The 26,948-nt window shown below is 32.9% G+C and overlaps 2 protein-coding genes and 1 non-coding gene across 4 annotated transcripts; 2 read left to right on the forward strand and 1 right to left on the reverse strand.

Moving 5' to 3' along the window:
- The first annotated feature begins 18 nt into the window (after positions 1 to 18).
- Positions 19 to 19,838, forward strand: LOC113398994 (dynein intermediate chain 2, ciliary). Of its 2 annotated transcripts, none has more exons than XM_064217764.1 (17): positions 19 to 144; positions 7,033 to 7,146; positions 7,695 to 7,899; positions 8,159 to 8,281; positions 8,833 to 8,961; positions 9,291 to 9,409; positions 9,487 to 9,621; positions 9,705 to 9,834; positions 10,147 to 10,314; positions 11,372 to 11,515; positions 11,578 to 11,687; positions 12,971 to 13,148; positions 13,421 to 13,649; positions 14,034 to 14,133; positions 18,106 to 18,239; positions 19,436 to 19,529; positions 19,698 to 19,838. In XM_064217764.1, the coding sequence occupies exons 1-17, from the start codon at positions 130 to 132 to the stop codon at positions 19,782 to 19,784; spliced, it is 2,214 nt and encodes a 737-aa protein (XP_064073834.1). In that variant the 5' UTR covers positions 19 to 129; the 3' UTR covers positions 19,785 to 19,838. The 2 variants fall into 2 exon arrangements, with proteins under 2 accessions (XP_064073834.1, XP_064073833.1); XM_064217763.1 differs by lacking the exon at positions 19 to 144 and adding an exon at positions 6,711 to 6,959.
- Positions 19,325 to 19,397, forward strand: Trnat-ugu (transfer RNA threonine (anticodon UGU)). Its single transcript has one exon. It is a non-coding gene; the product is annotated as a tRNA-Thr (tRNA).
- On the reverse strand, positions 19,829 to 26,810 carry LOC113400282 (ribitol 5-phosphate transferase FKRP). Its single transcript, XM_026639807.2, has 5 exons — positions 25,817 to 26,810; positions 25,534 to 25,716; positions 22,044 to 22,216; positions 21,388 to 21,667; positions 19,829 to 21,069 (listed from the first exon to the last, which is right to left on the reverse strand). Exons 1-5 carry the CDS (start codon positions 26,546 to 26,548, stop codon positions 20,947 to 20,949), a joined length of 1,491 nt encoding a protein of 496 aa, XP_026495592.2. The 5' UTR covers positions 26,549 to 26,810; the 3' UTR covers positions 19,829 to 20,946.
- Positions 26,811 to 26,948: the final 138 nt, after the last annotated feature.

A 26,948-nucleotide genomic window follows, 5' to 3' on the forward strand; every position in this document is an offset into this window, starting at 1 on the left:
CGCGCAATACAAAAGAAATTCAAACTTGAGAGAGATTTTCATCAATGCTATTTATCAATCTAGAAAAGTGTTCATTAAAGATTATTTTTATAAATACAAGTTTAAATGATGATCAAAGCTTAGATTAGTATGGCTCCAAAGAAGGTACGTGTTAATTCAAAATAATATTTACAAATCATAACATTATACAATTATTATTTTTTAATATTTTTGAACACTATATAACAAATACGGCAAAGGTAAAATATTATGATATTTAAACTAATCACAATTTTTTTATATTATTTATATATATATTTGTATTACGTAACTCTTATCGATTATACAAAACCTTGTTGCTACACATATTGAATGCTCCACTACTGACTTACACATATATTTTCGTAATACACTTGTAAACACTAACTATGCATGAAAATAGACGTGACTAACAATAACACTTTATTTTAGCACACTTAACCATTTACGTTGTGAACGTATTGAATTGTGATCATAAAAAAAAAAAAAAATTCATTCGCCAATGAGAAAATGATCGATACAAAAGCCTACAATATAACAAAACTCAAATAACAAATATTAACGTTTTTTAATTTATTAATTATGGACTCTTGACATAATGACCGAATCCTTCGTAATAAAAGCATTTAACAGTGACTAAACCATTATAATTCTTTGACAATAATCACTGTGATAACTGATTTAGATACCTAGTCCGCAAGGGACAAATAAGCCGGTTAGGTTCCCCTTGCTCTGGCGCAGTAAGTCCACAGAGAAATCCCTTGGGTTGCTGCTAAAACGACTGAGAGTGAGTAGCCCTACCATAAATATGGTACGATGAAATCCACTGTAAATACAACCATGACAATCCGTGTTTATCCTTTGTGATCTGGCTTTTGGTGCAATCATATCATTTGAAAATATATACGTATCTCTGTAAACTCAAAAGCATAAAAAAAAATATCAGGAAAACGCCAGAGTACAATAAGCTGAGTCATTAGTTATCAACTTCGTAATAACAAATGCTTTTTAATGTTTAACAGATTAAAATTAGAATAATTTTCTAAATATTAACAATATTTAAAATTATTTTGATGAAAAAAAAATGATATGATGAGCCATTATGCCCTGTGTTTGTCTTTTGTGTTTGTATGGAATTTGTGTTTTCGTCAAATCACAATGTGCCCCTGTGAAACTCATCAGATGCGTTTTTGCAACTTTGCTTTTAAATGTTATACATATATAGCCTCATTGCATATATCGCAAAGTATTATATTGTATAGAAATGGCAAATTAACTAAAATAAAACAATTTTGTTTGATAACATTACTGATCAAACTATATCGTTCATTCATTCAAAGAATCAAAGTTAAAAAAAAACATATTTATTATTATAATTTTCATTTTTCGTTTATTAATGAGCTTTTCCGGAATATTTTGCAATTTTTATGTCTGTTACATTTATTATCGAATCACTTGCAATTGTAAAATTATGAGGCGCGGTAACTACACTAAATTTGTCAATATTATATTATGTATTTGCCTTTTGTTGCAGCTCTAGAAAACATTAATTAATTTTGTTATTTGTTAAACCAATTAAAATATCTATACAATTTAGCATATACTGTAGACTTCTAAACGATAACGAGAAACTCATGTAGGTACATCCTATAAGCAAATTTTTATGTTCATTCAAAACATGAAATCGCGGAATCAAATGGCACAATCACATTAAGTGCATTGGAAGATTCAAACCACGGAAGGTATTATCCAATGTTTATTATCGTAATGACTATTATCAAGTCAATAATATTGACTTCGAATTTTAACGTCCGTCACGCAACTAGACAGGAATAATGAATCGTAAACCCATTTTATTGCAAATAAATTCTTGGTTTAATAAACCACCAAAAAATTAAAAATACTTACAATACCTACACATTTTAAATTATCAGTATTCCGTATAAATCTGCGAAATATTTTCGTTTCGGTTTTGTTACTCGTTTTAATATTAAAATTGGTTTGTGTGTTTGTTCAGGTAAAGGTTACAGATTAAGTTTCAAATCAAAGGTGAGAACAGGTCTTTGTCCAGCATTGGATGGACTATTACTACTATTAATCACGTAATGATAGCTTGGAGGATTAAATATGGGCAAGCATAAGCATGGTTGTAATGTTTCTGTAGAAAACGTTTAATGATCGTATCCACCTATCTGTAGTAAAGGCAGCAAACTTGTGTCATATATAACATCTAGGTGCGGGTAAAACTTGGAATTTTGACGCGATGTCCGAAGATGAAATACAGCAGCTGGGATTAATCTAAACATTACAATTACTATAGAAGATGCAGAGTGAACCAACATCTTTACGCACAGCCAAAGGAACAAGCAGGTCGGAAAGGGGTTAGTTGTCGATAATTTGAGCCGCTCTGGGAGGCGTTGAGCACCCGCCCTATGAGAGCAGTATTCCATGTGAGGCCGAATTTGCGCCTTGTACAGTTTTAGGCGATGGGCCGCCATGAAGAAACGTCTTGCTTTGCTGGGCACACCAAGCTTTTTGATGCCAATGTTACCTTCAAATTGACCGCGGAACTGAACGAGGTTCGAAACATCAACGCCAAGTATTCCGATACTACCTGTGGCAGTAATGGGAATGTTCTCAAATCGTGGAGATATGACAAATGGTGATTTTTAACGGTTAACGCGTAAACTTATGGCTCTTTGGGGTTGAATTGGACTAGGTTTAGACACAAGTTTGTTCCGGATTACATCGACGTTTACAAGCTGCCAAAAAACTGGTTACCGAATTGCAAAATTTCTTGGGTAACCCATAGAAAGGAAGCTTTAAAAGAAGCGCTTTGTAACATACGTGTTCGAAGGCTTCACCATGTGCAAACTGGTTGCTAAGGCCTCTCCCTTGGACTCAGCTCTTTCCGACCATCTATGTGTCAGGTAAACTAAAAGATCACCGACTAAGCGACCCTGACGGAAACCGTACTGGTGGTCACTAATCAGCTGGTGCTTCTCAGGTACTGCAGAAGCCGGCAGTTTATAAGGGACTCCATTACCTTGGAGAACAAAGAGGTGATAGCAATAGGCCTATAACTGGACGAGTCTGAGCGACTGCCTTTTATCGGGGCAACAAAAGCAGTCTTCCAGGAGTAAGGGACGACGCCTAATGGCGGAAAAAACGTGTTAAAACTGGTGCGAAATCCGAAGCACATCCTAAAAAATCTGCTTACTCCTACAAGGTATGGGCCAATCGCCGTCCCTGTGCAGAGACGAAAAAGAAGGCTGATAGAAATTCCCTAAGATAGCCTTAGCAAGGGACCAGAACACATGTGTTCCTGAAGGAAGGCGCACCAGACTCTTGCCAATTCTGCCAATGTACTCCGTCTTCACCTTAGCAATGGCATTTTTAAATGAACTCGAAGAAGAGTTATATTCCTTTCTAAATGCGCTGATATTTACATTTACGAGACACCGATGCATTAACCCAGGCGTTCCCGCTTTCGGCGTGACGCTGTTTTGCAGAAACATCCAAACTAAGACTGGGACCTGCTATCGATGGGCACTGCAGAATCAACAACAACGGATCATCCGGCGAGAAACAAATCTGCCCCCATGAGTAAGATGCAAAGAAGAACCGCATCCCATCCCAATCTTCTAACCTGTAGTGCCAGACTCTACTGCAGCCCACAAAACGAGGCCGTGAGGAGCGCACAACCGGCATTGTATTCCAGATCCAGCCTGGGATATGCAGCGTGACATTATCACTGTATGTATATTATCAAAAGGTTGTCACATAAATGTTTTCTTAGATTTTAAACATTAATTTTTGGGCGAAATTTAAAATTTGTAAAATCTAAAATTTTATTTGAACAGTTGGGTTAAATGTGCCTTTTGCTACGTAGAAGTTTTAACAACATGATTATTTAATGTATATTTAATAAGTTATAGCTACATTAAGTATCTGCTGTTTTAACCAGCTCTAATAAAACTGTAATAGGTGCAAACTTTGTACTGTCTATAGTGATATGTCTGTATAGAAAAATTTAGAATGTGGTACCATCTATTGTACGTTGATATCTTCACGCAAGTGCCAAACAGCAATTGTATTTTAATTGAACCGGTTGTACAATAGAAACTTTAAATACGAATATAACAACATAAATCACTGAAATTATTTTGCGCAATATATAAATTATTTTCACATCAGCTATCGAGATGAAACATCCTGCCATATATTATTTGGTCGCTAAATCTTTATTTTTTTTTATCAGTCAAACACAGATATTTATAGAGAACCCTGAATATGTAAAATTTACAATCAATAAAAATGAATGCACTACTTAAATCTATAATCATTCGGATCTATTCTTTTTGATCAGTATTCAAACTCAGTCTGTACTAGAACTTGTATTAGATCTCATAAATTTTATAACTTAAACATTTTGTTTAATATAAAGTATTAAATAAAATCAAATTAACATATCAATAGTTAATTGTTCACAAAGTCTAAAAGTGTATATTTAATACTGTATTAAAAGAGTACTGTGATATGAAAATGGAGAAGTTATTTCTTAGGAGAGCAACTAATATTCTAAGTCTCAATAGTGTAAAGGTAAATACAAACTGTCATCCCTCATTTGTTAGTCCTTATCCCATATATTTTGGGGCGCAAGCAGGGAATAAACTATATCGCCTTTGACTAAGATATCCTTCTCACTTTCACATGTTATGGCTAACAAAGTCCCATGTTTTTTCAAGCCTCTCTTATCATCCACGTCCATACTAACCATTCATCTTATAATATGCAATTCATCCAAACACACACACACAACATCCTAGAATAACCAGCTCTTTGTTCCATCAATACTTACTACTACTTTAAAACTTCCTCTAATTTACTGTATTATGATTCGTAATATTAATGAACTAACTAATCATTAAATTAAGTAACTAATCGTAATATTGAAGTTATTGAATTGTTCTTTTTATTTATCGTTAAAAATAAAATGATAATTAAGTATTATTATATAATAAAACGTTTTCTATTCATATAGTATTCGTAAATAAACTTGAGCATCTTTTCACATTATCTCAAGGGTTTAATGTATCAAAGAAGTAATGCTATTGGTTACTATTAGATACACTTTCGATATGTTACCGTTTAGAAAATATATATGTATATAAAAATTTTACAAGTAAAATACAAATACGACTAGCTGATAAACTACCGATAACATTTTTCTACATTGAGAGTCAACTCAACAGACTCTTATCTTAAAAGATCTATCATAAATCAAAAAGTAGTTTCCGTAAAAACCCGATTATTGTATGTATTTTTCTATCATACAATAATTTTAAAGTGTCTTTTAAATTGTCAATAACAATTGTCGACGGAAAATGCTCTAGATAACATTGGTGTCATTATTATTAAATAAACTACGGATAAGCAACACTCACCTTCACATTTCCTTTCTTTACATTTTATCTTGTTAGCGGTATTGTTTCCATAACTGTTTCACTTCATTTTCTCATTAACATAAACCCATTTGATTATTTAAAAAAAAATAAACAAAGCTGAAACAAACAGCCAAATATATTTCATTGTTAGAAATATTATTCTACTGAACTAATTAAATTAAAGTATATTATACGTCTGTATTTACTAATGTGGTTGCTCGCGGCTTCTTCTTTGTCTCGTTTAATATATCCGCCATTAAAGCGTAACATTTTATTATTTGTTATTGTGGAATTTTAATACGAAGCAATCCTTATTGGCCACATATACGCCAAAATGTAAAGTGTGAACTAATTGTACCGACTCTGAAACACTAATAACGGGCGCCGCAAAGAGACTAATATAAATTTGACTCGGCTTAAACGGCTATGTGACTATAAAATCTGTTAATGCACGTACGGCTTACAGCGCTACCATGCTGTCTTGTGCTAGCTAATACCAGACACGGGGACTAATTAGAATTTGGTGACACGCCCAACGGAGCAAAGTAATTTACGAACTACGTACAGTCAGAACAATCATTAAAAATATTTTTTTAAGATTTTTTTGGGTGTAAGGATGATCAAAGAGAAATTTATTCATACATAAAAGTGGGTGTGTAAATTGAAACAATATATATCTTCATAATATATATGAATAATATGTTGTAATTTATGGACATGAGAGAAATAAACGATTCCTATTTTTCGGTGAATTTCAAAAAAATATGTATTTTTATAATATATGCTATATTCCATATTTGTCAAATGGTTGATTATAGGATTATAATTTTTTATGAAGATTACTTATATCTATTCCTTAGCTTAAAGTTATTGTAATTATTTTGTTGCCGGTTTCATTACCGGCTCTAATGCGATTTTAAATCAATGCAATGCAGTTTACACCTTAGTTAGTGACTAGAAATAGGCTTTAGCGAAAAGGCACTGCAGTTAAAAACGTTCTTTCGAGTTGCACATAATTAGAACGTTATAATAAAAAATAATCTTAAATAATAGTAATGTCTTCTGACGAAGAAAGTGATGTAAGTACCTCTTAACAGCATTTTCGCGTGATCATTTATCGCAAAGCTTAAAGCAAATTAAAAATGTATAAAATACGATTGAGATTGTTTTAAGCACGCAACGATATTAAATCATTTGTTTACGCTTGCTTCGCTTCACTAAAAACCCCAGTAATGTTTATAGTTCTGTGACATGATCGTGCTCAATAAAGTCCTCATAAAATAATATGCAGGCAGAATATTTAATCATAAATCAAATAGCTTTAAGCGTTAAAAGGCCAAACAGTCCTTGATCTGCTGCAGTGCAGAGTGCTTGCGTATTTTTGCAAAACATAAACTTAACTTGAAACCAAAAATGCTGAAGGCTATGATTAAACGTGCTTTGAAAAAAGATGACGAAACAGTGCTTATAACAAAGACACTATCGCGTTTAGAAGTAGGCATTCTCATCGCTTTCGCTAACGCTATATACGTGGGACGAGATACATTATTCTGTTTACTTTATTTAGCAGAAGGAAACAGCATCGAAGTCCCGAGGCAATCTTGTGGAAGATGAAGCGCTCGATTGGCTCAAACCTCGGGCACTGTTGAAACCTGATGATCAGGAAGACGTTCCGGAAGCTGTGAGTAACGTTTTCGTAGCACATTTATAGGTGTTACATATTTTGGCTATTATTGTGCAGCTGGCTCCACCGTTTTGCTTGCATTTATTATCAATTACTCAAAACACGTCTGGTTTTTATAAGCGCGTTCAGACATATAGACTCTGATTCTTTATTTTTTATTATTAGTTTAGAATGCAGAATTTTACTTCACATTATTAAGTCACTTGACGTTTAATGTACTTTAACTTTATAAAATTAGATATATTCATGATTTATGTATATTATTAGAAAGCAAACTATAGTATGTACCAGCATTTTTTGTACTAAGTACTTTAACAAAGAAATACCGTTAGATATAAATTGAACGGGTCTTATATACACATACGTTTGAAGGTCTATATGTTTTTATTCTGTGTTTTTATCTTTTTCTATGATTTTGTCTCTGTAAGTTATTTGTGGATAAGTAATATGTTATCGCAGTATTAAATGTGATTGATATCATCAGATAATTTTTTTTACTTCACGATATCCTTATAAATTTCGAGAATTAAGCAATATATTTTTAGGATCTCGAAGAAGAAGTAGGTCGCGTCTTAACAACAATTAATCCGCAATGGGTCGCTGATGAAGTAGCATATCACTATGGGCAGGGAAGGTTTTTAAGAAAAGCGAGACCCACGTTTGGAAAAGCCTATCCTTTATATGTCTATCAAGGCACAGCAATACGGAAAGATTCAGAAGAAGCGAAAGCCCAAATCGCAGCAGGCTATGGTAACTTAACATTACTATTTGTATTTTACATTACATTAAATAAAATATTAAACGGAGATTTTTAGTCTTGCTTTTACAGTGAAATTAATAGCATTGATTAAAATTCAATTACAATTATAGAAGCAGAAAGCTAGTAAAATATAATATTTTTCTGGAAATTATAATTGAGTTTATTTAATACCAGTAACACAATTATACTTTTAATAAAAAATAAGTCTTTACTTTACTTTATTTAACTACCAAAGTAATATCAAAACAGGTATGGTTGGTTTTGACGACGCTGGTCCTAAGCGAGCAAAAGTTAAGAAATCTAAAGCAGAAGAAGAAGAAGAGGAGGAACCGGAGCCCGACACTCAACCTGCTGAAGAAGCTAAGCCGGAAGGTAGTTTTGGCAACTGACTTATATGTATCCTACTAGACAAGAATATTCATGCAAATAATTTGTTCAAATATTAGTTAGCGTTAAAATTAAAGTTCGCTGCAGCGCTACATGTTTATTATGTCATTTAATCAAACTTTTAAAACATACGTGCTTGATCGCTTATAGAGAATAGTTTTCTCGCGCCCAAAACGTAGACGCCTGGAATTTCATGACACTTACGTGTTTAATTCAACGTAGTATAACAATATGTCATCCGTATAGATTTAACATCGCAGAAGTGACAGCTTTTTTACCTTCAAAACTTTATTGAGTCACGTAAACAAAGTGCGCACGTAAATACACTACACACTGTCGTTTTATGAGCCACTACACAAACAATGCCTGAATTTGTTATTAAAACAGTACCGCTCATCGCGTCGACTAGTAAACTTAAAAGTTAATGCTTTAGATTTAACAATTTACAACACAATTTCTTGCTTTAAATAACTCAAATAAATAAAAAATCGAATAAATAAAATAAATCAAATAATTACATTCATTTCGTTCAAAAGAGGATGCAGCAGATGAAGAAAGGCCTAAAGAGCAAGTCGATGAACAAGAAGTAGTGCAACCTGAAGTTGCCGACGAAGAAACTGAGGCGGTAGCCGACGAAGGTGGTGAAGAAGCTGCTACTGAAGAAAGTAAGTATATTTTTTCAGACCAACTTATACCTAACGTAATTCAACGTAAAAGGGCAAAAGTGTCTTATACTGAAAAAAATCGTAAATTGGATGTAAATTGGTTTCAACCGATGCAACTACTGAAAATTAAATTTTCTATATATGTACAACCCCTGCATGACTTGTAATAGGTCTTAGCATGTTTCGAAGTGGCAAAATTTCATGGTGAACACCTTAATTAATTGTAACTCGATATCCAAAACATATACGAACAATAGTTATCGTACTCTTTTTTAATTTAACCTTTTAAAATTCCTATTTAAATAAAATCATGATTTACAAATTAACAGAAGAGGAAGGTGAAGCCCAGGTTGAGGAAAAAATTGAAATAAAACCACGAGTTAAGAAACTTGCAAATCAGTTCAATTTTTGCGAGAGAGCTGCGCTAACGTATACTTTCCCGAGAAGGGTTAGTAATTCGTATTATTAATATTTTCATTTTCTGACAAACATACATACCTTGACTAATAGTTATCATATCTATAGTCCGTGGACACACAAACAATTCCGCCACCACGGGCCAATTATGGAGCAACTGGTCTCCAATGTATCATCTTCGATTACTATCAAGAAGACTACGCTAAAAAGCAACGAGAGAAGGAAGAGGAAAAACCGAAAAGGGTAAATTTTCTTTTTCCTGTACAAAATCCTCGTGATAAATATTTTATAGTAAATTAGGTTATAAAATGTATTTTCTTTTTTAGCTGCGTAAAAAAGCAGCAAAGCATGCGAAGTCTGCGCAGCAAATTCACGATGAGCAACTCGCGCAACGCATTCGTGAGGCGTGGACGATACTTGAACGATTGGTCAACCAAAACATTTACGATGACATCGGTAAGTATGAACCAAAAATATATATAATATGTATAGATATAGTGTATGTTATTGATTAAAAGATATTAGAATGATAAAAGTGAAATTATCAATCATTACGAAATACATAATTTGAAAGCAACGCTTTTCCGTAACGCTTATTTTTGTTTGAATAATTTGACAAATTTAATCTCTCATTGTTCAATTTTTTTAAAATAAACCATAGGAAAGCAAGGGAGGTCCTACAAGTTGTATGAGCTAGATAATCGCCCTGAAAATCGAAAACAAAACCTATACGGACATAATTCATATAACACTATAATTTTGTTCTAGCTCAAGACTACCGCTATTGGGACGATCCTTCCGATGAATTTCGTGAAGGTATGGGGTCTCTGTTACCCCTGTGGAAGTTTCAGTTTGAACCGATGCGTAATCACGCTGTTTGTGAAGTGCAGTGGAATCCGCACTACCAAGACTTGTTCGCAGTAGCTTATGGATCGTGTGAGTCATATGTATTCATTAGTCATAATGGAAATTATATGTTTATTTTGCTATCTATACACTATACTTAATAACGACCTAGAAAATTTTATTAACCTTGTAGAAAATATTATTAATAGAATCTTCTAGGTCGTTATCCGTTACACGAGAAACGGTATACCATCCACATAGGTAGTTATCGAGCAATATAATGCTTATATTTATAGATAATCCTTAATGCAAGATTAGCAAACAAAATATCGGTGAAGATTCCTTTGTATATAAGAATCTTAAGAGGTGGACATATGTCGTTGAAGTTGCTCGATTGGGCGTTACCGATCACAATATAGCACGCGGAAACGACACACCTATGTAATTACAGAAAAAAGTGTCACAGATCCGTTCAGCACAGCGTCTGGTCTTGTCGTCTCCAGATTTAGCGAATTCGTGACAAAAAACAATGTATTTAAAAAGATATTCTGCAAATACTGATATACTCCAAATATTTATAATAACTATTTACAACAAAAAAAAACCTAATAAATCGAGAGTGTGCTTTGCATATTTATTTTATTACATCTAATTGTTTACATTTATTTCTTTAAACGAGGAGAGAACTATAAATGTCACCTGGGTAAACAATAATTTTGCTATTTCACGTATATCCACGTCTCAAGGCAAGATCCATCGTCAACAAGGCCTCGCAGCCAATTGTCCGGCATATGGAACCTCTGGAATAGCTCAATTTGAGGGCGTATTATAAATTTATATTTTTGTCGTCTTTATTATTTTAGGAAGCAAGTAAAACTGATTCCTAAATATTGTGTATATTAATTTTATTCATATAATTAAGTATATTGTTTTAATGATTATTCAAAACGCTGAAAAATTTGATGATTTTTATAAAAGTTTTCTAAATTATTATTCTATTGTACGAAGTTCCTTCAATAGTAAAATCTTATATAAAGTCTCAATAATCGGAGTTAGTATTTTTTCTGTGTCATAAGAGTAAGTAAGTTTTGGTGACGCGATCGCGTTCTTCTAAGACCCACGTCATCTTAATCTACTTTTTTCACAGTGGATTTTACGCAACAACAAAAAGAGGGATGTCTCTGTCTCTACAGTATAAAAAATCCAGCATTTCCAGAATATTCCGTTATAACAGATTCTCCGATTATATGTCTTGACGTTTATAAGGAAACGCCTTATCTCGTTTGTGTCGGTAAGTAATGTTTCACTTTGATGTTTTATTTACTTGCAAAAATTAATAGAGTTGTATTATAGGCCGCTACGATGGCAACGTATGCGTTTATAACGCACAATTGACATTGGAATCTAGTTATCAATATAAATCGGATTCCGTGAGAGATAAACACAGCAACATTGTGTGGGAGGTAAATATCATTGATCAGCTTAATTTCATTAGTAGCTTGCAGATAATACGTAATATATATTATAAGGTCTAGGTCAGGTTTTTGAAACCAAACGCAGATTTTACTTGGGCTTTGTTTCGCTTTGTGTTCGAATTTGAAGAGTAAATGAGCCAGTGTTACTAGCCACTACAGGCATTAAAATCTCGGTTCCCAAGGTTGATGTCGCATTGGCGCTTACCTATAGTATATTCTCAATTTGTTTTTGATAATTTTATGTATGTACGCAAAAACATAAATGATTTTTCCAGAAATTGTGACGTACATTCCATTAATACTAGGAACACATGGTTAGTAGCTCTTTTTTGGGGCAATATATACGTTTTTATAACAAGATCCCAGAAAACGTTCAAAATTATTCAATTATAAAGTTCAAAAGAATCGTTAAAGAGCGTTTGTGTGCTAAAGGATATTACAACACTAATAACTTTTTAGTTGATTGCACACCTTGGGAATGAGATGATCGCCTCCAGGCTGCTTCAAATCAAAAATATATTTATTATTGTACATGTAACATGAAAAAAAAAAGATAAAAAAAAGAATAAATCCCGCTGAGTTTTTTTTGCCGGTTCTTCTCAGGTCCGAGGTGTTAAATTCCGAACCAGAAGCAGGTGTAAACACTTCTATATTGAATAAAGATTTTTTACTTTGACTTTGACTATAATATTATCTAGGTAAAAATAAAAACAGTTTTTCAGTCAATATATCAGTGCAAGACACGCGAAATAAATGTCTCATAAATTTGTTTTTATTTTTATCATCGTGAGGCTTTATCTTAAGGAAAAGCTAGGATACACAACAGGCAACTCGCTATACTAGATTTTCGTTATATATAACTTAAAATTTACGTATTTATTTTTTATTGAAACAAATTATCATAAACAATTGTTATACCAATTATACAATAATATATGATTGTTCAAAAATTATTGTAGTTATGGATATTTTAACCCAATGATACTGGCCCTTTCACGTTAAATGATTATCGGCGTGAATTAACATGAACGAGTGAGCTTGTGCTTACAAAACGTCTGAATGTGCATGATAGGACTAAGGGTAATGACATTAGTAGTTTATTGTTTAAAAAAAAAATTACGTATAGGGGCGCGCCTTTATTAGTGAATAGATCTGTAATATAACTACTCAAACCCGATATATATTAATTTATTTTAATGAAGGCGTTCCAATCAAGTACTATGTAATGGTTCTTATTTTAAATTGCTCATAATTTCTTTGAACCGTATCAGATCCGTTGGGGAGCTCGTCTAATAGACGGCGAAGCGTCGTTCTTTTCGATTTCTGGTGATGGACGCGTGGTCCAGTGGGCCGTGATGCCGGGAGAATTGCAAGCCACTACCATCATCACACTGCATTCTAGTGTCGCTCCCATTCCTGGACCTGATGGAACTCTACTTACTGTCAACAGTATGTATTATTACTTACTGAATTGTTGATTTATATGCTTTATTGAATTTAGTTGGATATATAGTCATATATCTAGCCCATTTATAAGGGTTTGCTAAATAAAATGTAATAAGTAGTACCAACCGGTTAATTTTCCACTGCAAACAAATTACTCCTCCCCTTTGAGTATCATCATTACAACAACACAGTCATCATAACCCATAGTCTAAACACTTTTTCTAGATAAACCATCGATGTCCTGTTATCTAATCAGCTATATTTTTCAAACCTAGGTTGCGGCAGTTGTATCTGTTTCCACCCAGAGAAACCGGATATTTTCATGGTCGGTACGGAAGACGGAATGATCCACACGTGTTCACTGAAGTATAATCGTAATTACGTTCGTTCAGTGCAAGGCCACCACATGCCCGTGTACAGAATTCACTACAACTACTTCAACAATAGCATCTACGCTTCCTGTTCTGGTGATTGGCGGGTCAAGATATGGGAAGACGGTCGAGAGTATGTTTAACTTTATAATCTGTAATCAGTTAAGATGTCAATTACTTCGTAAAGGTCCTTTAGGATTATACAAAATTTCAACATTATAAATATTTAAAATTATAAAACGCAACGTTTTCACTCCACCACCAAACAGAAATACTTTAAGTTGCTGTGTTCCGGTTTAAGTGATGAGTTTAGTAGGGTAGTTAAAGCATCAAGGATCTAAATTTTTGATAAAAAATAAGCAACGAAATTTACTTTGTAAGAAGTAGTTTATGCTTTGTATTGTAGCTGGCTTGCCTAAAATAATTAAAAAAAAAAAACAATGCAAGATTCAAACCCTTTGAAGATCAAATTAAAGAGTATGTAGAATTACCTTTACACATATATTAATTTGTACAGTGAGCCGCTGTTTATGTTCGAACTGGGCTCTCCAGTCGGTGATGTGAAATGGGCGCCTTACTCCAGCACCGTATTTGCAGCATGTACTGCCGATGGAAAGGTAGGAAAAACTTTCTTTTATGTGTTCTATTGAAATCGAATGAATCGAACTCTACTGTTGATTCTTGCTTTTATTGCAAACAATGAACAGACCCAATACCTAAGAGACATCGAAAAAGTATATACTTCTATACTTTTATAAATTTTTATGGTTGTCATTACAAAAATTAAAATAATATATATAAAATAAAATGATTATGGTTAATTTATATTTTAAAACATATTGTGCAATATATTTTTTTATGTGATATTAATATAATAATAAATGAATAAAATTGTAGTAATTTAAAATGTGTCAATTTGTTGTAGTTATATACTTAAATCATAGTCCTATGGCATAATGCTAATTTGAATTCGATTGTGAATTCTCACCGCTGTCGGTGCACGAATAGTCGATACAATAATCCCTATTGAATTCCATACGCTTGTTACCGCTCAACTGACCATCTCGCTTTGATTGCTATTACCAATGATAGCCTTAATCCTCTTATACAAACGTGTACGAATTGATCGTGAAAGGAGCAATATGCTTTGTGATGATTTCAGATTGTTATACATTTGTAAGTTTCTTTGTAGAATTAGAAATTGAAAAAAAGGGATTTAAATCTTTTAAGATATTTTAGATTCTAAAGTAAATTATATCTGGTCTATGAATGTCCCACTGCTGGGTACGGAGTCTATTAAGAAAGAAGTTTAAACTTTATTCGAACACGCTGCCTGATAGATAAACATGTACCAGATATTTTTTCGACTCGAATACTAGATGAGTCTAGAGACTCGTGATCCAATTGTCACTAACTGTAAATGTGTAAAAAAAAAAAACAAATCTCTGTAAAATTGTCTGTAAACTTTACTGAGCTGTCTGTCTATTACGCTTCCTCGTTTTGAAAACTTTTTAAATCGTAGTCTGTCAAGCTATACCTAAATGTATTTTTAATGTATGTAAATATTTTCCCGGGACTTGCTCTTTCTCTTCACGGTAGAACGTTATAAATTGTTAACAACATTAAAAATCGTAAGTAGAATTTAAGCTCATGAGCGTCGCGACTGGTATTTATAAAAGTATTAACATGAATTACGAACATCATACATAAATATAGAATAGTATATTTTATATCTATATTTTTGATTAGGTACTTAAAAATTATACAAGTTTGTTATATTTCACAACAATTGTTACATATACATAATACAATAATTGTTTCGCTTAGTATAAGTCCACGTAGATATATATCGTCAAACAGCAATATTTAGTATTGTTCTGTTCTGGTTGGAAGGGTCAGTGAGCCAAAGCTATTCCAATGGAAGATATATATCATCTTGGTTCACAAAGTTGGAGGCGCATTGGCAATGTAAGAAATAGTTATTCTAACTGCGTTAATTTCTATGGGTATTGGTATACCCGTAGCACCAAGACATAATTTGGTCTTGGCTGTCCGCCTACCGAAAGTAAAAATATATATATTAACAGACAGAGTTAAATGTTTCTAAAGTAATACACTCGTATAAAAGACGATCTTATCGCTTAAATAGCAACAACATCCAGGTAACCTTTGGGTACAGAAGTTGAATTTGAATATAATGGTCAGGCGGTGTACAAAAGGCAATATAAACTAGTAGGTCTCCCGCGAAACTTCGCTTATATTCAAAATATTTTTTGGGCACTTCGAAACCTATGACAGGTTTTGTTTTGATTTCATTGCATTGTTAATTTTGTTTACGTTTTTAACTTGTTTCTTATACATCCATAGCGCCACTCTAACCGGCCAGTAACTTTTTTCAAAAGAAATTCTTTGTTATTTCGTAACAATTTAGTAAAATGCCATCAAGAATCCTCTATAATTTTCAGCACATCTACGGCTGGAGCTCTTCGAAATGAGACCATAACCGACTTTTTATATGTAACTATCGCCCCGTAATCACTGAGACAAAAGCAGGCTTACGTTATTAAATAAATAATAAATAAGGTCAGTTCGGCAATGACCGGCATACTTTATTAAAATTTTAATTTTTTGATCATATTAAGCCACCTTTACAATATTTGAGACAAATTTTACTTCGGGATGATTAAACATTTAGTTGACAATTAAACACAACTGAAAAAATTAATAAACAATCATTCGTTTATGAAAAAATCATTACTTTTGAAAAACCCCCAAGTGATGGATTTTTCTGTCACATCGGGTAAGTCCGGCTACTGGAAAAAAAATGTATAAACAGACAGTTTACATGATTGTACATATTGGCTATGTGTGTGTTTTTAAATATCAGTTTAAAATATCCCGCCAAAATTTAAATAAATGGTTCCTGGCGGCTTTTACGTCAAAAAAAGTATTTGTCGGATAAGTCCGGTATGCATCATCATTCAGAGTTAAAAAACAATTTTATTACTCAAATATTTTTATTTTTTCTACAATATCAATCTTTATTATTTCTTAATTAGGTAATTAAATAGAAATAAAAAAAACAGCACACTCAAAAATATTATGACTTTAAAAGATATTATAAAAACTCAAAAGTAGATCGAATTTTCATCACAATTTACAAAAAAATAGGTTAATGTTTCAAGATTTTGTATTAAATCAACTTTTTTACTATAGATAAGGCAGGAACATCATCACGATCGATTTTTTTTGTCATTTTAAATGTTAGCTTAGGTTTTTTTATTGTTTTATAAAATATTATAGAATACAATGGTTCTTCATTTTCATCCATCGTTTTAATAATATTTTCTATGCCAAAGCCATATTTCTCCATAAAATGGAGATTTGTCGCCAATCTAAATTCATTCTCCGCAGACAGAGCTGTGTTTCGTCCAAGTGTTGTTGATTTAGTTCTTCTTTTATTTACATGATCCATAACAGTCATACGAGGTATTTGGTATATTTTTGAAGCCTTGTAGCCACTCATCCTGCCACTTTCAACCTCTTGTACAGCTTCTCTTAATTTCTCCTTAGAGTATAATCCTCTGTTAGATTTTCTGTTATACTTTCCCATTGTGTATTATCTAAATTACCTGAAAAAAATATTTACGATATTTACACTCTGTGAAGTTATATACGTTTGCAAACAAATAAGGTGAGGCATTAAGTCAGCTTAAGCCTACGTCAAATAAAAACACTCATATTATACAACAGATATTAGTTAGTACAAAAAAAATTGCTTAGGCAGAAAATGTTTACAAAATCTGGAAACGGCGAAGATCGGCGTAAGCCGGTCTTTGCCCTAAACGACTAGACGGACTTCGCCTCTAAACTATTTTAAGGTTATAATGGTTTCATTACAAGTAATTTCTTAAAATATGAGTTTTATTCAATTCTGATATCATAATTAGGTAAATAAATAGATCATTAATGTACTTACTTGCACAGATCCGTATATCACTACATTTAAACACTCACAAAATATTTTTTTTAACAATGCGATGTCCTCTCGATGAACGTTGTGAGATAGACTAAATTTAAAATTAAGTTTTTTCTCTCTGGATCGTAACTAATGCCATCTATTTTAATTTTTTAATATTAAAACAGTAAACCATTTTTGTAAATCATGCTGCTATCTGTAGGGCTATTAAGAACTGGTAGTATTCCTGACTATACGGCCTTACCCGCCGGACGGTCTTCCCCGAATTGACCTTAAATAAATATTGGACAACATCACATACATTACTCTGATCCCCAATGTAAGTAGCTAAAGCACTTGTGTTATGGAAATCAGAATTAACGACGGTACCACAAACACCCAGACCCAAGACAACATAGAAAACTAATCAACTTTTTCTACATCGACTCGGCCGGGGATCGAATCCGGTACCTCGTACCCATAAAAACCGGTGAACACACTACTATTATAATCACTGGGACAAAAGTAGGCTTGCGCTATTAATATATAAGATAAATAGAACATAGAATTAAAATAACACGGCTCGCATAAATTTATACACACATAAGATTACAACATATATACATTTCAGGTTTACGTGTACGACTTAAACGTTAACAAATATCGTCCGATTTGCGTGCAAGCTATCGTTTCGAAGAAAACAAAGAAACTTACAAGAATAGACTTCAATCGTCAACTGCCTATCGTTGTTTGTGGTGACACTAAGTAAGTTATCATATTATTCTTATTAGCTATTTGCGGTTATGTGTTATAAGTTATAATAGTAATTCCTCACGTAATATAAACAGCAAAATACCGTGTGAGCTTAATAGTTTAGTGAAAATTAGGCGTTTTGTCGTAGTTTATTCCTATTTTATACATGTATAATATAATATTTTAACAGATCTTTTACCAAGTCGATTTCGAAAGTATTATTTTTAATAAGTTAATTAAAGAATCGGTGATGTCATTCCTAGTATAAAATACATTTTAAATATTATATATATTTAAATTTATATATATATATATATATATATATATATATATATATATATATGTATAATTTAACTAAATAATTGTCGCTTGGGGCTTCGCTAGCATCAAGTATTAGATATAAAATAGTCTATGTCCTACCTTGGAGCTCAAACTTGCTATATTTGAAAATTTTATCAAATTCGTTTTGGTCTTGCAAGAGCAACAGATAGACAGACAGAGTTACTTTTGCATTTATAATATTAGTGTAGATTATACATCTAATAATTACAGGTTTCTTTAAACACCACCAATTTAACTTCACAGATATAGTCTGGAGTTTACTCTTTATAGGCAACAGGATGAAAAGGCATAAAAAATGGGATATTTCCGGTTCATTTTTGTCTTATTTACTTTGTGTACTTGTTTTTTAAATATTTGATTACGAAACGAAATAACAAATTTAACATCATTTAATAAAAAAGAAATTGTGAATATTTTTCTGCCGCTGTAGCAGCTATAAGGCTTGCCGTCACGACTTATTTTTTTACCCCTATCCTACACTTTCCCGGTTTTTATTGTAATTGTGTGTGTAACAATAATTTATACAATCTTTCTCACTTTATAATATATAAATATGTAGTACATAATAATATAGTTTATGTGTAAAATAGTATAGTTCTGTATTGGCTGTTTGAACTATGTTTCGTAAAATATTTAATCCATTTATATTTTATAAGTAGACCTACTTTATAAACATAATCTTTATGATTCCCATGTAAAATGTATGACGAAATCGCCAAAATAATATATATCATTATTTCGACAAAACTAACATCGCCTCCATAGCTCAGGGGTTAGAGCACTGGTCTTGTAAACCAGGGGTCGAGAGTTCAAATCTCTCTGGAGGCATTGCTAATTTTTCTATTTAATTATTTTTTTTATTTTAGGGGCACCTGCCATGTAGTTAAATTATCGCCGAACTTGCGAGTTATGTGTAAACCACCCAAAAAAGCGCAAGGAATTGATCAACGAAGTTTACAGGTATTATTTTTAAATCGAAAAAGAAAATATTTATTCTACAGTTAAAAATATATTTAAACAATTTTTATTAAAGAAAAAAACATTACTATAATAGTAAAAAATATTAGTTATTATATTATATTATATTGTATTATTTTTCTATATATTATCACATGGATGATTTTGCAGATTATGAAACTGGACAAACTACTTAGTTTAGTACGCGACCCGCCATTCCAGACTGGCGTTGTTGACGAAAAATTCGATGACGATTAGTGTAATATTATGTTATCTTTGATAATTTATAAATAAAACAATAATTTATTTCGATTTGTGCTTTATTTAATTTACTAGTAAAGCTTTAAAATAAATAGCATTTGTATTGTATATCTAGTCTATTAATATTTTTTTAAATATAGAATGACTACAATTTATCTTTTAGAATTAATATTACAAGCTGGTAAATATGCGAAACCTAATCGAATTGTTTATGAATAAAATATACACTACATAAGTATAAGATTTGTTTTTCCTTGTAAATATTAATTCTAAATAGTGAATAAACTCTAAAAACAAAACAATTCCATTCAGAATGGTACTTACTTAACATATAGAAGTTAACAATTTTTGACTAGAATTGAGAGATCTTCAAAAATACATTTCCCTTATCCTTAATAATTATTGCATAAGCTGTATTTGACATTGCTTTACCATAATTACTTACACTATGATTTAAATCACATTTATTTTTTTTAATTACTGCTTTACCTATATTTATATATACAGGGGGTGTTTAGTAAAACAATGAGGTTTCTCTACATTCGAATATCAAATCAGTGGTTACAGAAAGAGATAAATCCGTATTTAACTAAACACCCACTAAATAATATTTATAAGTAAAGGCGTTAATTCTTAATGTATATCATGTCATTACTTTCTGAGCATTATGAAAATATAAAGATTAATATTTAATTAAATTTCAGATCAAAACACTTAAAACTCATCATTGGGCGATCTTATGCACATCCTTAATACATACTAAGTAATAATGTGTGCTATGTTTACAGATATAATATTTTTTGTGAAATAAATCACGCAAACAATAAATGCAAAAAGGAACATTTTTTGGTATGGTAATAATGTCAAAATTTAAACATAATTATAAAATAATTTATCGCTGCTAATAAGATCAATTATTAGCAATTTTCGGTTGTCACTTATATTCGTAAATTAATTAATTAGCTTTGAGTTAAGCGATATTGTCCCATTATAACATTTTTGTACTTCAGATTCTAATATGTTTAAAATATTTAAAAAAAGCCTCAATATAGATAAAAATTGTAAAGACCTTATATTTATTGTAATTTGTGTCAAATTCAAGATTCATTCAAATATTTAAACTGACATTATTTTTTAATTACATTAATTATTTTATTATCTAAGGATATAGAAGTTTAGGTCCGATCCTGTCGCACTTCTCAACGGCATTAGGGCCAAGTTTCAGGTCCAAGAAAGCGCGGGCATCGTTAGGCGCTGGTGAGTGACGACCAACAAACTGTATCTGCAATATAAAAAATCACATAAGATTTTATTCATTATTCACATTTGCGGAAATTATCTTTATTCGAAAGGCGAATGTAATGGTGAATTTATTACATAGAACAACAAACAAAATAAAAATTATACAGCATATGGGTTTAAATCTCGGAGCGGTCCTCACGAGCGCCTGCAGCTCCATGAGTTCCTAAAAAAACTTTAATTTTATCTTATCAACCCACAAAGGAGTCAAGTAGTAGACTAGTATTTAATTTTCTTCATTTTTTGAAAGGTTTTCAATAAACCAAATAACATTATATTTTCATTACATTATTTTTCTTACCTGAGCAAGTGGATGCAAATGCCGCTCTGGAAATTCACGTTGATGAGCTAAAACCCAATCAGCAGGCCACATGGTGCCATTTCTTGAGGTAAAAGGCAGAATAAGAACGTAAACTCGATTTGTTGCAGAATAAGCAACCCTGTAGTAATGACCTTTCGTCGCTCTTTCCCATACAAAGCCATCATTGTCTGCACCCCCTCTTTGTAACCAGGAAACTCGGGTGAGATCTCCTGCGTGAATACCAATTTCGGCATACTCAACCCACGGAAGTAAGTCACCACTGGAAGAGCAAAGATATAAGTAAATAGTTATAAAAATACTTGATCAAGAGATTTAGTGCGAGTGTAAGTCAATTAAATTAACTTAAAAATTTACATGAAATATTTATTGAAAAGTTAACTGATCTCACAAAAACAATTGAATGATAATCAATAACACAATATCAGTTTCTATAGACAAGACAAGTAATACATTTCTATTTATACAATGTCCACACTAGAATGTGGTACATCGCCTGTGGGAGCCGGGGATCAGATGTTAGGTAGTGTAAATATTTTCTATGCTCCTGACAATGTGTACTCAAAAAGTATATGAAATTGTATCAAATGAATAACTCACCGTCGCTTTAATAATATTCGTGACTAATAGTAACTCACCGCATAACAGCCCCTAACAAAGATGTTGTTTCAAGCCAGCATCTGGCCCCAGCCTGTAACAGTGCTCGAAGCACATGAGTAACTGTTCGCCGTATATTACGGAGACAGCATGGCGGTGTGTTACGCCCTGCTAACACATATGATGGAGTCCTTTGTACTGGTGGGAAACATCGCTAAAAAGATAATATGTATAAGAGTTGTGTGACATTTTTTTTAAATTCAAACTTTATAAAATGAACTACACTATTTGCCATTATTTGATGACACAGGGACGTCAGGGCTATAAATACAACCTTCGTGTCAATTTATATTCCTTCTCCTAATTCTTCCATTAATTCCGAATTAAACTCTATCCTCTTAACTCTTCCTATCCCTTTAGTTGTTGTAGGTGACTTCAACTGCCATCATACTATGTCGGGTTCCCTTCAGTGTGAGTACCCTTCTGCTCACCTCATCGATTTGTTTGATAATAATAACCTTTGTTTATTAAATGATGGCTCGCCTACTAGAAGAACTCCTCCATCTCAGAATCCCAGTTGTGTTGACTTGTCCTTAACGTCTCCTAATCTGGCCTCTCAGTGTAACTGGAATGTATTATCCTGCTCATATGGTAGTGGTCATCTCCCCATTCGTATCTCCTTATCCAATAGTGTTCCTGTCTCGCCTATGCCATTTCCTCCTCTCTTAAAGTTTCGTATCTTGAAGGGCAGAATTTCAGCAATGCGTTACAAGCCAGACAGATCTATTTCCTGTAATAACTGTTGACAACTTTTTTATCTTCGGCCAATCAATTCATCCCAATTAAAAAGGCTCCTAAAAATTTAATTCCTTCCCCCCCTTGGTCGGATTATGAATGCATGGAAATCATCCGCAAACTGGATGAGATGGAAGAGGTCTTTATGGAATTTCAGTCTTAAATTTTCAAACTATAAATGCCAAGTCATAAAGGGAATTATCCTTGAAGAAACATAACGGCTGGTTTCGGTTCTGTGAGAGTCTTTCTCCCCGAACCCCTTATTCACTTGTTTGGAAAAAATAAAAAACTTCCGAGGTTCTTTCAGTGATAGTATTCATGTTTCTAACGATCCTTCTGTCTGGCTCTATGATTTTTTGGATAGACTGGCTCCACCTTTTGTTCCTCCTGAAAATTGTTTTCCTTCATCTTCCCCTTCTCCTCCTTCCTATGATCGAATGGATGATCCTTTTACATTTGATGAGCTTTGCTCTGTTTTAGACAATCTTCACGACTCCTCCCCTGGTATTGATAGTATTCCTTACTCCTTTTTAAAGAAATGTTCTGACTGTTCAAATTTAATTTTACTCTCTATTCTTAACAAAATTTATGAGACTGGGTTTTTTCCTGATTCATAGAAACATCAAATCATCATTCCTATCCTTAAACCCCATAAATATCCTAAAGATCCCTCCTCCTATCGTCCTATTGCCTTATCATCAGTTCTGGCCAAAATTATGGAACACCTAATAAAATATAGATTGGAATGGATTCTTGAAAGCAGGAATATCTTGCCAAAATCGCAGTTTGGGTTTAGAAAAGGTATGGGCACGATGGACAGCCTGAGCGTGTTCTCTTCGGAAATTCGCCTGGCCCTCTCAAGGCGACACCATCTTGTTGGTGTCTTTCTTGACGTCACCTCAGCCTATGATAATGTTCTCCTCCCGCTACTCAGGCAGAAAATGCTCCAGCTGAGTCTTCCCGCGAGGATGATTAATATCATATGTAACCTTTTCATGCAACGTTATATTTCTGTTCGAGTCCAAGGTACTATGCATCCCCTAAGAATAGTATGGAAGGGGTTACCAAAGGGCTCGGTTTTAAGTCTCATTCTCTATAGTTTATATACTTATGAACTTGACTCTTCTTGTTCATCCGATTGTAACATATTACAATACGCAGACGATATAGCCCTATATTATGCCTCAGAATCTATTGAAGATTGCTCTGTTCGCCTTAATTCTGCTTTACAAAATCTTTATATCTGGCTAGAGGATCATGGCTTATCTCTGTCTGGTCCTAAAAGCTCTGCAGTGGTGTTTTCCAGACGAAGATTGATACCGGATGTTGGTATTGTTCTGGAAAATGAGACCATTCAAGTAAAAAATAATGTTAAATTTTTGGGGGTATATTTTGACTCTCGTATGACTGCCACGGTCCACCTTAATTACATTAAGAAAAAATGTGAGCTTGGGGTAAATGTTTTGAGGTCTCTTTCCGGTGTGTGGTGGGGTGCTCATCCCTACACTCAGAAACTCCTTTATAACGCCATTGTTCGGAGTCATTTTGATTACGGGTTTTTCTTGCTTGAACCGTGTAATAAATCTGCTTTAACCGATTGGGACAAAATTCAAGCTAAGTGTCTCCGCATCATTTGTGGTGTCATGAAGTCCTCCCCCATAAAAGCTCTCTAAGTAGAATGTCTGGATCCTCCCTTCGTAGACAATATCTTTGTGATAAATTTCTTTACAAAGCTGTTCAAAATTCTTGCCACCCATTACTTACTTCTCTTTGTCACCTTTAAAATTTTATTTTTTTTGATTTTTTACTGATAGTCACGGTTGTTTAGAGGATATTTTAAAATTTCCCTTACGTTCTAGAGATATTCACCCAATCAACCTCAAAATTCGGGAACTTCTTTTTAATTGTCACTCTGCTGGAATTGAGGTAGCCCTTGCATGGATTCCTTGACACTCCGGGATTTCTGGCAATGAATAGGCTGATATATGTGCTAAATGGTCTATTTGCAATGGTACGGACACTTATGCTAACTGTTTTGCCCAAGATTTACGTTCTGTGGCTAAAATTGATTTGAATAAGCACTGGAATGATGTATGGAACTGTACCCATCTTGTAAAAGGTAAATTTTATGGCAGTTTGCAACCTGATATTCCATTCAAACCCTGGTTTTTTGAGTTTCGTAACTGCTCTAAATTTTCTACTTCGACAATAATTCAGTTGCGTCTTGGCCATAACTGCAGCCCTCATTTTTTATCAAAGATCAGGGTTCGGGACCACTCTTTATATGAATGTGTCCTTGATGAGGGTACCGTTGAACATATTTTCTTTGATTGCACCAGATTTCCTCTTTCACTGTATGATGTTCTTCCTCCTACTTTCCCTCGCCCTTTCAACATGTCCTGTATTTTGTCTTCTTCAGAAATCTCTATTATAACTATTTTATTTAAGTATATTAAAAGATATAACATTAAACTTTGAGTAAGTTTAAGAATATATTATTTATATAATAAGTATATTAATGTAAGTAGTTTTATTATTTTGTATCTTAGTGGATGTTGGTGTTGGTATATTATATTGTGATGTCCTATTTGTTTTAGATCATGCTACTGGTCATTTGGCAGAACGAAAATGTGCTGTTTCAAGCAACCACATGTATTTTTCAACCCTGACACTGGCAGAATTGTCAACCTATTGACAGAAGCCATAAATATAATTAATAATAATAATAATATATACCTGACTTTCCCTCTTACAACCAAACCACTGTACTCTGCCATCTTCTTTCATAACAGCCTTCACTCCAAGTTCCTTGTATAATGCTAATCGGTAATCTCTCTGCCTCTTGGAAGCCTTTTGTTTAGATGCTGTTGTTTTTAATACACTCCTTCCTGTAGCAAACTTACTATCCAATATTTGCACCTAGAAATATTATTAATTATTAATAATTAAATATAACATATAATTTGGATTATGTTGTCAAATATATGAAATGACTGAGGTTGCTTTTAATTTTATATACCTTTATATTCCTTATGGCAGTTTGTAAGTACAAGGATTCTGGAAAAGGCAATGCAAATGGCTTTGGTAGACTTCGCAGCATTGAAGTCTTGATCATTAAAGCATGTTGTCCTTGAATGGCATCACAAAGTTTTTTAGAAGAGTCTTTACTGTAATGTAGAGTCCAATCCATATATGCCCATTTTAATTGTTGACAAACTAATCGTGAGTTCCCTACACCAACGGCTATTGCCTGAGTCGGATATGTGGTAGCGGTAACAGCCATCATTTGAAACACACGCCGGGATACTCGTGAGGCATCAGGGACAAATAACACATAGTCCGTAGAAACATAAGACAATGGGTCGAGGTCGTTTGGAATCGTGTCCAGCTTAAACTCTAGTGTTATAATCTTGACATTACGCAGAGTTATATTTGTAGCAGAAAACTGGAAAGGCGGATACTGTCTTCTTTCACACAACACCAATACTGGTATGTTTGGATATGCTGAGACAAAAGATTGTACACTTTCCGCAATATCATTTTCAAAGTCTTCAAATTGACGGAATATGACAGTAACGAGCTTAGACAAATGCCGTGTTGAATGAGAATGGGCCAAGCTCGGCGATGTTACGGGAGCTATGGGATATATCTTATATTGAGGAATCAAATAACCGCATACGATGATCGCAATTATTCCTAAAATAATATATACTTTGAACGTCAATCGACCGCGTAACAAACGATGCAACATTTTTTATATTATTAAATGTAATCATTTCATTCATACTAATGCACATATATTATTAATAAGATCAATTTAAATCTTAATTTTTAGTAATTATTTATATTTTTCAGTGCACGAATAAAAGTTCATAGCACAGATTTGTCACCACTTTATATAGAACACGAAAATTATTTTAATATTTAATGAGACAAATTATATTTAAAATAAAAAATATATTTAATTCATAACATAATTCATGTAATATTATTTTATTTTATAAAATGTACACTGTACGGAGGGTGTGCTGCTGTATGTCAAACTTCCGTCTTCCGATTCCGAGTTCCGCGATTTTTTTTTTATATTTACGCCAAACGGTTCACAGATAAGATTAACCATACGTAATCATCATGAGACTGTAAATTTTATA

This window comes from Vanessa tameamea, chromosome 18 (genome assembly GCF_037043105.1).
Source record: "Vanessa tameamea isolate UH-Manoa-2023 chromosome 18, ilVanTame1 primary haplotype, whole genome shotgun sequence".
NCBI lineage: Eukaryota > Metazoa > Arthropoda > Insecta > Lepidoptera > Nymphalidae > Vanessa > Vanessa tameamea.

Bases quoted from the DNA above. Each gene is read 5' to 3' on its own strand.
- LOC113400282 (XM_026639807.2), bottom strand. From the start codon at position 26,548: ATGTTGCATCGTTTGTTACGCGGTCGATTGACGTTCAAAGTATATATT. The intron at 22,217-25,533 runs GTATATATTATT...TTATCTTTTTAG, and splicing joins GTTGTAAGAGGGAAAGTCAG to CGATGTTTCCCACCAGTACA. The intron at 21,070-21,387 runs GTAAGAAAAATA...TTTATATTGCAG, and splicing joins ATTTGCATCCACTTGCTCAG to ATACAGTTTGTTGGTCGTCA.
- LOC113398994 (XM_064217763.1), top strand. From the start codon at position 6,879: ATGCTGAAGGCTATGATTAAACGTGCTTTGAAAAAAGATGACGAAACA. The intron at 6,960-7,032 runs GTAGGCATTCTC...TACTTTATTTAG, and splicing joins AGACACTATCGCGTTTAGAA to CAGAAGGAAACAGCATCGAA. The intron at 7,900-8,158 runs GTAACTTAACAT...ATATCAAAACAG, and splicing joins CCAAATCGCAGCAGGCTATG to GTATGGTTGGTTTTGACGAC.